The following is a 14,559-nucleotide window of genomic DNA, read 5'->3' as shown; positions in this document are numbered from 1 at the left end:
AATGCAAATATGTAAGTAGTAGATTTTTATGGCAATTCCGATATCTAGTGGAAGCTCAGATTCTCTACCAAACAGCCGAAACTGCCTCAAAAATATGCAGGTAATTCTTGAAAATGTGCCCATGAAAGGTATACCTACCTAGTGGCTAAAAAGTTAAAACAATTATGATCAATCTACTAATAGTAGGTTGTTAACCAATTTCACCTGAGATATTTTAGCATTCAAGCGAAAGAGGAATAGTAGACTTTTCATCATCTAGCTTAACAGTCTATTCTATCTATTTCACTTGATTATTAAAAGAGCGTTAAAAATGGAGCTACATACTTAGTTGTATTTTAACTTCACTTTCTAGAGATCGTCTCCATTCAACGTAGTTCCATTTTGTAAAAATTTAGTTAAATTTATAGGCTTTCTATGAAATAAAAACAGATTTATCATTTATAAGATCGTTAATAGCCAACTAAGCCACGATATTGAGCACGAAACTGAAAAATCGGAGGGCGATACGGCATGGCACGGCTCCGTAAATGAACGTTCATTTATCAACTACTCTTACTATGAAAATATATATGTAGTTATATATGTTTCACAAAGACGTACACTAATGTGACTACATACTTGATCGTAACGTGAAGAGATAAGGCTTAAAATTCAATGCATTTTCAGTAGCACCGTGCGTATGGATTAACTCTTGTAAGTAAGTCATACCCCTATGAGATTCCGAATGCAACTGTATCTTAAATAGTGAGGGTTTAAAATTCAATATCACGGTGTGTATAGCGAAAATATGTACAAAAGGGCTTCCACATATTCGTAAACCAGTTTTATCCCAAATTAGACTTTATCACCATGCTTTAAGCTGGAAATTCATTTAAGTTAGCAATTAGCCTGAATACTTCGATCGGAAGGCAATATTCAGTAGCGATCGGTAACAATCACCTGAATAGAACAATCAGTGATTTATGGTGGGTAATGACTGATTTTGGAATTGGATTTTGTATTATTGTGTTGCTGAATCGTTTAGGAGCCTTTAACCTTAAGCCTTAAACTTCGGGAATCCTTTCCTTTTATTACCTACCTCGTGTCGAATATGTTGTACATGACATGAATAAAAGGTAGAAAACTTGACGTAGTGTTTGTCATCAGGCCATTGTTACATTCGGACTAATTGACGATGGCCACTATATTAAGACACCTAGCCTTTCTGACACTTGGACATATTGCCCCTAAACGATAGGATACCGTCAACATAGATTCTATACCAAAGAGCTGTCTATATCTAATGTTATTTGACGGTCGCCTTTCTCTCATTATCCGGTCTTTAGTGCGAAAACGCAAAAACAGTACAAGTTTGTTAAATACGTGGTTTATATATTTTAAGCCAGAATCCTCAAGGCTAAACTATATTGTAATCAAACTCCTAAAAAGGAAAGATTTATGTCGATTGATCGTCGACAAATCCCGAAACGCATCATTAGGTCATCCATCAGACAGCATTGTCTCCGGTCTCTCGAGTGGAACGGCAGCTGTTAGCCATAATCTCTTCTTCCTAGTCCGAAAAGCTTAATGTTTATGATATTTTGTAGTAACATACGTCCTTTTTGCTTAAGATGGCAAAATAGCTTCCATTTGTTTTCTGCCAATTGTGACAGTAATTGGAAGTTTAAGTTTAATGTCGTGGGAGTTTTAAGATGGTTACAAAGCTTTTTAAGTAGTTCGACTTTGAAGGAAGGCATGTAATGTAATATATTTTTATTAGATTACCTTACTGCAAGCGAAAAGTAACAGTTTTATCATATGATCATTGATCAGGATCACGCTATAGGTATAGGTAGATTCGGACCACGGGCCACGGTAACTTGGCATGAAAACTTAGGGTAGTTCGACTCTAGGTATGTGGACTAGGTACATACCAATATTTGTATCCTTAATGTGTTCCACTGTAGCGTCAAAACTATGTACCTCCTAAATTGATTTTCATTCAGGTGTCAATTGATCAATTTATAAAATAAATATTATATGGATCAGATAGCATGGTCTACCTAGGCGATCTGCAGTGGTGCCTACCGCGAAAATCGAAATTTCGTTATTCTGCCTCTCTAGATAGTGATAGATAGGTAGGCCTTTGGTAGGTAGATAGGTAGCCCTCTGGTGTGGTCTCGCGCTTGACTGCCCGACTGGAACTTTAAAATACGTCGATTACTTAATAGATCTATAAACGATATGGATAAGATACGTCAGTGTCAAATGTGACGCTTCTTAAAACAAAAACGTCACTTTGGACACTGACACATTTAATCCATATCGTTTCTAGATCTATTAATCGACGTATCTTAAACTATCTTAGGGCCCGATTCGGATTGTGAAATAGACATCTATTAGACATCTTAAAGAGATCACCAAGATACGATAACGATATGTTTAAGATCTAACCTGTCAAATTTGACATTTGCGCGATTCTGGAAATACTCTTAAACGATTTCCACAGGATATGACTTAGAGATCTAATTCACATCTAATAGATATCTTACTCTATCTAACGTAAAACTGACATTAGTTGCCCGAATTGCGCTGCAAAAGAGAACTAGTTGATATATAAACTATAAGTTCGAATGCGGCAGTTAAAGTTCGGATCGGGCAGTTAGTCTTTGTTCTGACTGGAGAAACTGTACATTGTTGTAATGTTGTAAACAAAAGTTGTGGCCAATTAGACACCCACGCTAACTACACGTAGTTACTCCCATCTTCGGAGAACATTTATGGTACATGTAAACTTTATTGGGGCTATTTATTGGAAACCGATCTCATTGGACCAAACTGTCTTTGTTAATTGAAATAGATGGACAATTTGGACTTGTTTAAGCCGATGTTGTTTTGTAATTGGCATTTTATTGCCTTCACTTAATCTGGAATCAATTGGGTCCTTTTTTGGACGAATAAGCTCAATACTCGTATGTTTATAAAATGTCTCAATCATATCTGAAATAGTTTTACTACTTAGGTATTTGTAATTTTAGGAGAACCCATTTTCGGTAAGTAATTTTAAGAACAATGTGGGGTCAATATGTGACAAAGTTTTTGCTGTGATGTATAAGTATTTATTGCTGGTACCTATTTAAAAATTTACGAAAGCAAAATTATGATGAACTCTACACTCTTACCTCGTTTTAATAAAATTGATCATTCAAAAATATTTCCATTTTCAACCACTTGAATGGTTGGCAGTCCTCAACTGTGCGTTTCTCCAGAAACACAGCTCGCACAGCTAAACTGTGGAATGAACTTTCGCCTGCGGTATTTCCGGACCGATGCCACCTTCAAACCTTCAAGAAACGAGCGTACTTCCATCTTAAAGGCTGGCAATCCAATTGGAACCCCTTTGGTGTTGCATGTGTCCATTGACGACGGTAATAGTTAATACTTACTATCAGGCAATTGATTAAATTGTCTGCTCGTTTGCTCTCTATATAAATAATAAAAACCTTCAAAAAAGGGGTATCTCGAATCAAACAGCTAACCTAGAAATTGAATTACCATGGTAATTATATTCGTGATTAAAGGCACCCTAAGCAATCTAGGCCTTCCGGCTTGTAAACCCTAGTGTTTCCGTCTGACGGCTACTTCCGTTTCCGAAACCCCTAGGCTTAGGTGTTAGGTTACTGGGTTACATAAATTAGCTTGCCATAAATGTTCATGAATTATTCTACTTTATTTTGTACATAATGATGTCTGTAACTGCGGGTGTGGTATTATTTTTCAGGTCCAAGCTATTTACATAGATGAATAATGATTAATTTTGACGATCTGTCTGGCCTAGTGGGCACTTCCAACCCTGCCTAAAGCCGATGGTCCCGGGTTCAAATCCATGGCAAGGCCATTTATGTATTTGTGTACGGATATTTGTTCCTAGATTTTGATGACATTATCTTAAATGCCATACTCGTATATATACATTCTGATGCGCAAAGTTGAGATGTTAGAATAATGAGTAAATGGAAGAAATGGAAAATAATAGAACGTTTGTGTGGCCCACCATAATATCTACATTGCGCTAGCGCTGCGCTGCGGAATTATTATGGTCGCGCTTAATCTCGTCTGTCACCAAAAAACTGTTTTTTTTTTCAAAATAATTTAAGACCGAGAATGACGTATGACATAGACTGCCACTATAATCCAAGTGGACATCCGAAAACAGCCAAGAGTGCGGTAATTAGCAGACATCGCCCGCATTGATTACAACATTGCATGTTAACGGCCGTTGACCGACGCCGCCGGCAGATCGCTGCAAAAAACGCCTAGCCGCAGAGGTGAGAGGAGAGAGGTTCCGTAGCCAATACATAAACTTGTTACCGATGGTGGATGCATAGGTATAGGTGCATAATGTTGTTCAATGTAGAACAGACCTTAGGTAGAGTTAAACCAAGAAAAAATTGCATAGATTTTTTCACCACACGCAGTTGAGATGTTATTTTAAACGCCAAGCTTCTATGAAATTATGACGTATAAGTACGAGTAACACTGGCACTGCCTGTGCTGGGAAAATCTCTGCAGACTTTTCTTGGTCTAACTCTATATGAGATGAGACGCAACTGGCTTTACGTGACGCTGACGACACATAAGTAATTGCATATATATTCATTATTTCATGAATACGTATGGTCAAAAAGCACTGTATGCTACATTTTACAAGAACACTTATTCAGAATATTTTTTGTAAATTTTGTAATATCTCGTCTTTGGTTCACCGGAAGCATTCGCGGACATTTTGTATTGCGGAACTCTAGCTTTCTATTATAAAATAAAACTAATACCTAAGAAGATGTTTCAGCTTTGTCAGAGTCACGGTCACCATAGCTTATAACAGCGAGAGCAGTCGTAAAAAAAAACTCTCAGTGACGCAAATATTAGTACTTTATCAAGTTCTAAATAAAGTACCTAGGTATAGTTAAAATTTTTTGAACTGATCTTGTTCACTTACCTGTACTAACAATGGCATTGTTCTATTACAATCCTATTATCTGGTGGATGGTAAACCACAAATTAGGATAATCACCTCGTAGTAAAAGCAGATTATAACCGCCTTGAAATGTTAGTATAGATTAACGACTCTATTTCTTTAAACAATAGACTACAAAATACACTAACTAAATAATGGCTAACCTAACTTTTTTGCATTTAACCACCATCGACACTCAAAAAGAATGCACTCAGTAGAAAAACAGCTATGAGATACCATAAAATTTCATTATATTATCGGCTCTATAGTCTTATCATAAGGATAAAAATGCTTTGAAGGTAAGAATAACACTTCATACGTTTTGCATTTAGAGATAACAGATGTGCCGCCAGGGTCGTACTCGCATTGTTGCAATTGATAAGCACGTGGTTTATCTGTTTATGTCGGAATGTTATTTAGTGGTAATTTTTTCTGACCTATACCTAAAAGTATACCTAATAAAAGAGCGAGCGAGACACCAATAAAAAAAATAATTACCTGGCCTGTTATCAAATTGTGTGTGTTAAGATTATAGGCATATTTTTGTATAAGAATCTGTTGATTTTGGACACATGCGATAATTTTTTTATATATACACTTATGTAACTTTTTTTGCCTCTAGTAGCATGTAAAACATTTCGCAGATTGAATATTGATATATATTTGTATAAGAACTTGTTGATTTTGATTAAATGTGATTATTTTTGTTAACTAATGTGTATAATAAATTATTATTAATAATTATACATTTTTATCTTTCTACATATTTTATTTAACACCAGAATACGTCCCTGTCGTGGCTAAGGTGCATGTGACTTTCCAAAAGATTGAATATGATATTATCTTTTTAGACCATTTTAACCCCATTCAACAAGAAATAAGGTTTAAAATTCAATATACATGCAATGTACTTCGAACTTATTTTGTAAGTAAATTGGTTGGCGCCTACGAGAACAAAAGCAGATAATAGGATTGTAATAGAACAATGCCATTGTTAGTACAGGTAAGTGAACAAGATCAGTTCGAAAAATTTTAACTTATACTTAAGTAAGTTTGCTGTTCAGACAAATACGGACTGTTCAGACAAAGTGTAACGTTATAATTATAAAAAGTCTGGTTTACTTTTAATACATTACTTACGGCTAATACATACAATGGCACTGTAAAATTTGTATTCCAAAGTGCAAGTTAATTACTGATAGCAAAAATAACAAACTTTATTCACATGCAGAGATTACGTTATTTTACATGGCTCTGTACTCTGACCTCAGAAATCGTAAGCAAAATCTGATATAGGTAAGTAAGTGTCCGGGCCTGAGCTTCCGGCGTTTACTTTTCTATGACATGATAGGCGATCACGTGATGCTTTCCATAGAAAACGCTGCTCCGGAAGCTCCGGCCCGGACACGGCCCGGTCTAACGTGAATCATCCTTAAGCTTGTTTGTATCGCTCTATTCACCTGAGTGTCTACTAGCATTTTTTCAAGTGTTCAATCTTAAGCCTATAAGTTCCACGCTGCAGGAGATCAGCCTATTGCTACCGCCTCTAAAATGTTGCCGTCACTCAATCAACATCAAACAATCAACAGAACGTCTGAATAGGTGTCGATGACGCTCGCTAGTGGCAAAAAAATAATACCGTTTTATACAAAAAGTGGAGCCTCTATTATGTTTTTGTTTGAGTAATTTGGGGCGATATTCGTGTAAATGTTGCATTGTATCGAAATATCCATTTCGGCTTGGGAGGTGCTAATGGAATGAACAATAAAATAAGGAAAGCTACATCGATTAATCAATACAGGCCGTCCTATTGCGAAAATATTTTGATAGATTTTTAATTATTTGTAAATCCACCCAACTATAATAGTATAGTTCACTGCAAACTGCAACTAATATGGCTCACCAGTTCAAAATGTAATTAAATATTATCGATTCTTATGCCTTCTATTAAGTAATTTATCCTTTCGGTTACGGTTTCTGAATAAGCAGAAGAGAAAATAAGTGGCTATGTCCATTCTCAGAGTTTAATAAGGTTTCTACATACCTTACCAATTGAGGTAGGTATCATATGTACCTTTATAACCTCTACTTATTAACATGTTTTATTAGGATAGATTTACTTTGGAATTTATAATATTAATCTAGTGTAATTACAATGTAAATGGTCCGCTAGCCGCGGTACCTAAGTTCAATAATTTTAATTAAACTAATTATTATTGTGGTTTTTTACTGAAAAAGCCTTTACTGAGAAATGATAGCATGTTGGAGACATAGTTTTGGCACAGCAGTAAACGAAATTGACATAATGTAAGCATTAACATGATACAATCATGTTATATCGGGGACAGACAGGGAGGGTCGGATGACATCACCCCGCGTGACTCACCGGAGCTTCATGTTACAGGACAAAAAAATGTGGCTTTCCATCACAGAAGGGTCCTTATGCTTCAAGTGTAATAAGTCTAAGTCCTTTTTATCTAAAATTCCAACAGAAATTCTGATAGAAAGGTCCTAAACTTTTACGCATAAACGGCTGAACCAACTTAGATGAAATTTAGTATGGAGGTAGTTTGAGGCCCGGGGAAGGACATAGGGTAGTTTTTAACAATCATCATCATTCCACGCAGACGAAGTCGCGGTCTGAAGCTAGTAATTTATAATAAGAAGTCGTAATATTTAAAGATAAAAGCTCACTTGAAATAATTAGACACGTCATGGTGAGAGAACCGTTCTCACCACGTGTCTAATTATTTAAAAAGTAATTAAAACTGCCAAATAATTGCATTAATTTAAAGACGAGATTTACGCGAAACAGTAATGGTTGCGACCACGACCAGTGAGCGTGAAGAGAGACGTAATAAATTCCAAGTGGTAGTTGCGGTTCATGATGTCTTAAAAACAAAGTAATTTTTCAAAAAAAAATACGAGTAGGTACCTATCTTATTTTGTAGAGCCCTTTAAACCCCCGACGGGCCCGAAACATGTCACTATAATATAGCGCCTAAAAATAGAGCCAATAGCGACTAAAAATTCAAGTGTGTGAAACCGTTGTCGTCTAAACAGTTTAAAACATGCCTCAAAAGTTTAATTTCGAGCCCTATCGTTATAAAAAATTAAATTCTTGTTCAAATATTATTTCAGAGGTATTTGTCCAGTCAAGATCAAAAATGTGTAACACCTACACTTTTTCATCTAATTTCAACATAAATATTTAAGGTAAAGATATGTAGTCTGTGCGGAAAGAGAAGAGTCGTGGTCGTCGTGGAATGTATGGATTAGCCCAATACATTTCACGACTCTTCTCTTCCCGAACAGACTCTATGCATATGTAGTTCCATCTATGATCTCATTAGTGCAGCTGCATGTGCAAGACTGCAACTTGAGCCTTTCCTTTTTCAGTCGGCTCCTGATAGCCATTCGGTTCGTTTCATTTAAAATATATAAACAGACACTTCGCCTAACTGTGACTCACATCGTGGATTACTCAGAAGTCCATGTTTTAGGTTAACTACTTTTTCTGAGAAAACGTGACGAAATATTTTTTCTGATATTTAGAAAATATTGATTTAGATGTGCTACCAAGCATCAAAACCACCCAACTATTAATTACCTGTGGTCTCACTATAATTAATAGTTGGACTAAACCTGCAAGTTCAATAAGTAATGAAGTTTAAATATATCAATGTTCTTTTTGGATTTGTCTGAGTTATTTCTTTAATTTATAAACATATTTTGCCATAGAAATAGTTCTATAGCAAAATATGTTGTGACACATTCAACTCAACTCGGATTTTTAATTAAATTTTTTAGGCCAATTGGTCTTAAAAATTTATACGTTTTTTTCGTGCTGAAATGTGTGGCAAAAATTTGCCAATTTGCAAACTTGGGTGCTTTAAGCAGTCCCTAAAAGCACCTAAGCTGCCAACTTGGTACTTAATACTGTCATTGTATTCAGCCATCTTCTAAAAAAACTAGCTACCAAAACTCTTGTGTTCAGTTCATTCACCCCCGCTTCAGCAATTATACAAGTCGATAGTCACGCGGCGGGTGCGGTCACTAAAACAATTTCCGAATTAATGTTATTACCACATAACACATTTGTCAAGATATAGCACGTAACTTTGTGGTGATATTGTTTAATAATGTAACGTAATTTGTGAGGTGGGGCGGTAGTTTAGGGGTTATTATTATTAAGTTCCAAGGGCATTTTGGACAGTATGGAATGTAGAGGGCACTGTCGGTCAATTAAAAGGAAAATTTCGAAAATAAAAATGATTCGTAGTTAAAAACTATTAAAATCTGTTAAAACTGTCACAATGTAAATGGTACATGGGTTTTGCGGGCCTTAATACCCTGCCCAAATAAGGCCCAAAATAGTACTTGTATAAGACTTGTATTTTTCAAGAGTATCGTAATATAACCTCTAGCCGCCCATACGTCAAACCTTGCCAAGCAAAATGAAATTGTATTTTGTCTCTACAAAGTTCAAATTAGAGGAGACCTTTTTATAGGTCCCTGGGCTGCTAGAGGATATATATCTTTAACTAATTTTTATTTTCATTTCACAAATAAGATCACAGCTGTGTGATTACGTCCTGCTCTTTGTAATGCTTTGTAATGGCAATCTATTACCTAACTCTATTAATCCTAGCGCCTAGGCTGATCCTCGATAGCCTTTATACACGACAAGCCTGTATTTTAGCTTTCATCAGTATTTATTCGTGATTCATCTCGCCTACGTCTATATTGTACGAACATTATGCTATCGGCAGATCGCAGGGATGGATCTAAGATTCATAAAACACCAACCAGCCTGACACCCGATTTCTAGAAGTTATTATGATTAAAGGGGCCTAGTTATACTGGATTAGTTGAAAATAGGGGGCAGGTCTTTTGATGAAAGGTGCGTGGGTTAAACAAAGAGGTTTGTTTAATGTTATTCACACCGTATGACCGTTTTGCAGAAAATACGAATTTGTAAGTTAGTTAGTTTAATAGAAATTGTAAGTAGAAAGGTAATTTTAATACCTCCATGCACAATTGCACACTGCAGACTAATATTCGGCCTAAGATTTTCCACCGTAGTATGAATATAGGTACTTTTATGTATTGTGCATAAAAAGTGCTAGGCGGTGAGAATTCTGCAAAGTTAAAACTTGTCCTTGTTTTCGAAGATTCTGCAAAATTGAATTTGTATTACAAAATTAAATTAGGGCCAAAGGGCCACTGATAATGTCAATCGAAACTTGTATATTATCACTTTGCTCTCAATATAATGAGATTTTTATTTAGTTATTTAGTTCCTAGGTTTACATTGTTACTTAGTTATTTTTTATTTTGTTACTTTTTCCATAAACCTAAAATTTGTCATTTTGATAATTTGTTTCAGTGACATCACGCTATTTTTTGTCCACCAAACTGACCAAACAACAACTTATAGGTTGTTCCGACATACAGAGTTTGATAAAACAACATGTTGCAATACCGCTCCTAGTGATAAGGGTGACAGGTGGCTCCTGTGTCCTGGAGTGTCCAGATAAAAATGACATACACTAATTATACAAAAAACAAACAAAAAGTTAAGTGACCAGGCTGCGTCGCCAACATGCCAATCGTTAATGCTCCGTAGCGAATGTAATCCTAATTAAATATGGAAGAGTGATAGAAAGAGATGACTTGGCACGATGGCTACGCACCCAGGCATATCTTATTGCAATATATCTATTGCAATTAAGAATCAAGTTAACTTTAATAAACTATAGTGAGTTTTTTTTAAAACTCTTTCTCTTAGTTATCTGATCACATTCTTTACATGATTTGACATTCGTTGAGCCACTATGAAGCTCAAAAGTTCTTTTTTTTTCATGTAGATGTAGTCTGCCTACTTATCATCAAAGTGATGACTTTCTTTTTGCACATTTTAATTTTTATCTTGATGCGGCATCAAGATAAAAATTAAAGTATATATCAATGATGTCTAAGCTTCATTCTAGACCTGTGGATTGACTATTAGTATTAGTCTTAGGGGCCTGTACATTATGTATTATATTCGCGATCGGTGAACGAACTCTGCATCGTGATCGTGACATGCCACTGGTAAACATTAACTATTAATGATTATACAACAACACAGGTCGCATTTCAATGGTGTTTACTTTTTGGAACCCATTATTGCCTGTTCGATGTATCGATAATTTTATTGTAGGTTTTACGCTAGGTGCGTTCGATTCATTTTAGGTACCTACTGCAAATAGGAAGAGATTAGTATTTCTGCACTCGCAAAGTCAAATGCCTAAAGGCGGGATTACACCAATGTGCACTGTGCGGCACAAGCATTTTTGTACTGAATATGCTTGTGCCGCAAAGTGGTGGAATCCCGCCTTAAGACTACTTTGCATTATTTCCCAGAACATCGGAGGGCTTCCCCAAACGGGTCATAAATTAAGAGGGGGCTAAAGCAAAATTCTAATATTGAACTGTTATACTTTTTAATAAAGGGCCAGTGCCATAAATCTTACGGAAACTAGACTAGTTATATTTGCAAGGGCAGACTCCAACCAAAACCTTTTAGGGTTGGCTTAACGGAAAAAAAATGAATACATGTCTAACTCTCACTTTGTCTGGCCTCTATTTCTTAAGACTACTAACTACACAAGTTTTTACATTTGTAAAAGTTTTTACATTTGTAGGAAACTATACAAATTTTTACATTTGTTTAAAAACTAGTAGTACATGGTCTAATCTCTAAATAGAATCTCGCAAAAAAGTTTGATCATTATGAGCAAAAATTGTCATAAATTTCTTGTCATATTTTTCGCACCCCCGAAGACGTAGGTTACAAAAAAGGGAAATTAGAAAAAAAAAGTACTTTTTTGTGTTGCTTTTCCGTATCTTTGCATTTTCATTTGTTTTGTACCTAGTTTGCAGTGCCTTTGTAGTAATACTGTGTAAGTAACTTGTATAACAAATGAGTAAGATGTGCACTTACCATGTTGTCCGGGTAAAGTGGTAGTGCAACGAAAGACGGAAGATCACGGTATGTGGCGGGGCGAGCTCGCTATGCAGCGCACCGGGCCGGACTGTGCGCGCCGCGCGCCGCGCCGCCCTTATAAACGCCGCGGACCTAGGTATTCCGTGTTCCAGACAACTAGGAAACCTGGATCTGCTTGTTGTTGGTCATTGGTATCCTATCAAGCCTAGCTCTTGTCGCCGCGGGCCTGGGTATTCCGTGCTCCAGACAACTAGGAAACCTGGGTCTGATTTTTAATGGTCTTTGGTTTCCTATCAAGCTTATAGTTCCACACTTAGTTCTTGGTGAACTTCATTTTTTCTCACGACGAACGGAGGTGATGGTGATGGTACAGCATCAAACCCGAACTGGCCCTAGACCAGTGTCAGTTGTGTAAAAAGCTTAGACCACTTCAACATAAACTGCAATAACTGTCTGGGTGCGAAAATATAAACAACCGGCCAAGTGCGTGTCGGGCCGGGCCACAATGGTAGGTATGTTATCGTGGCACTACGACACCTTATTGAGAAGGGAATTTTTGAAGAAAACTCCATAACGGTAAAAGTAGTTTGCATTGAATGATTGGTCGAGGTGCCTAGTTGGGGCAGTCAAGTCCAACAGATAGGTAGGTAATATTTTTTTAGTAATTTTCTTTTCTTATTAAACTCAGTAAAAATATCCTGTGTTGCCAGGCCGGACAAAGACCTGAGTCAGTCTAGGCGCCCTGGGCGGCCCACGCACTAGTTTTTAGAACAATACACCCGAATTATGACCACTAATGTAAGTAGTAATACCTACTTTAGGTATGTAGGGCAGGGTGGTCACGCACTGCCGTGCCCTAGGGCTAACATGAGTCTAGAGTAGGGATGTTGCGGATGCAGATATATTGACATCCGCGGATGCGGATATTTAAGACCTCACATCAGCGGATGCGGGTGCGGATGTCAAGATTTGGTACTCAAAAAAAGTCAAATGTTACATTTTTAGTATTTTTTAATAAAAAACAAAACGAAACGTTTAGTATTTGAACAAGAATATAGGTGTGTTTTAATTAATAAACAATAGCTTGGCCGGTTTATCGGGATCTAGACGATTTCGTTATATATAATGACGAAATTACCTAGCACTTACGCCAGCGGTGCTGTCTCTAATACCTAATACGTCCCTGTTACCTACTTGGTCGACATCCGCATCATGCGGATGCTCCGTATCGATTTTATGCGGATGCGGATAAAGATGCGGATGTTCCGCGGATGCGGATGCGGATGCGAATATTCGCAACATCCCTGGTCTAGAGTATAATAACCAACCCAATTTAAACAGTTACTGCAGACTGTTCTATATTTAATTTATTTAAAGGGATCCTGTATCCAGACGTTCGATGCTTTCCGAAAAGGTTGTTGTTCCTGCTGCAGCTGGTTGCTATTCCGGTAGCTTTGGGTTTCAGATCTATCATCGAGTGCAAAATATTACTAAATAAAAAAATAATTTTGAACTTTTATTGAATAACTGAAGGTTTTGTTCTAATAACAACACCATTGCTGTAGGGCATCTTAACCAAAAATAAAATACATATGAATAGGTAGGTATTTAGGTACTTACTTAGCACAGCATGGTCAAGCTAAACAGTCTTAAGTAACTAGATAGTATAGTAGTAATAGTTACTTGAGCCGAAGACAAAAACGATGATAAACTTAACATCTATTTGACCTATACCTGCAGTATGTACCTAAAATCTAAATACAAAAATTTTCACTAAACCATGACTAAATAAAAATAACTGCGTGCATAGGGGTACAATACAATACAAATACTCTTTAATGCTCACCTCAATAAAAGAAGAGAAGGAAGGAAGGAGGAGAGAGAAAAGGAGGGGTAGGGGTAAGCCTAGACCGGTAGCCGGTAGGCAAACCTACCACAACAAAAAATAACCCACCATGCTAGCGCCGTCGTACTATTGCCAGTAGGGTTGAAAAGGGGCGCTTTACCTAATAGGTACTTACCTATAAAAATATAGAGTTGCTGACCAAATAAGTAGTTTGTTGACCAATATCAAATGTTTGTATGTTCTTGGTGATTTAATTAGGTCAGTAAATAAATGCTCAAAAAACGTTGTAGAGGGAAATGCTAGGAACACAATTTTTGACTCCGTAACTTTGTTTAGACTAGTTAGGAGGTGAACATATCAAAAGTCCCCGGCTGTAGCCCCGGTGCTGCGGGGTAGAGGGGGGTAAGAAGGTCGAATTTTTCGGTTTTTCATTGATATCTTGGAAACTTTACATCTTAGCGACATGACTACTAAGACAAACCGAAAGCTCATAAAATTAGTTACAAGTTTTATCTAGTCAAGTTTTTCGATATCTTGAATAGTTTTTGAGATACCCGCTCTTGAAAGTTTATTTAGGGATTTTAATTTTATCTTGATATCTACATCAGTGATGCTGTTAGGCCATGTTTTGGTATCATTTTCGTATAAATCGGGGGTGCTGAATTCATTTATGGTATCACATTGACACTATTCCGAAGTAAAACCAAAATTAAAAAAAATATATTT

The 14,559-nt window shown here is 36.6% G+C and overlaps 1 protein-coding gene across 1 annotated transcript in view; it reads right to left on the bottom strand.

Moving 5' to 3' along the window:
* LOC134664292 (tubulin alpha-1A chain) overlaps nucleotides 1-12,061 on the bottom strand; it is a 30,126-nt gene extending 18,065 nt beyond the window's left edge. Inside the window, exon 1 of the mRNA XM_063520855.1 lies at nucleotides 11,985-12,061. Coding sequence (XP_063376925.1) covers nucleotides 11,985-11,987 — 3 coding nt within the window. The 5' untranslated portion in view covers nucleotides 11,988-12,061. The remainder of the gene's footprint in view (nucleotides 1-11,984) is intronic.
* Nucleotides 12,062-14,559: the final 2,498 nt, after the last annotated feature.

The sequence above is a fragment of the Cydia fagiglandana genome, chromosome 5 (genome assembly GCF_963556715.1).
Source record: "Cydia fagiglandana chromosome 5, ilCydFagi1.1, whole genome shotgun sequence".
NCBI lineage: Eukaryota > Metazoa > Arthropoda > Insecta > Lepidoptera > Tortricidae > Cydia > Cydia fagiglandana.
Note: the sequence above shows the minus strand (reverse complement) of the source record. Positions and strands in the feature narration are given on the sequence as shown.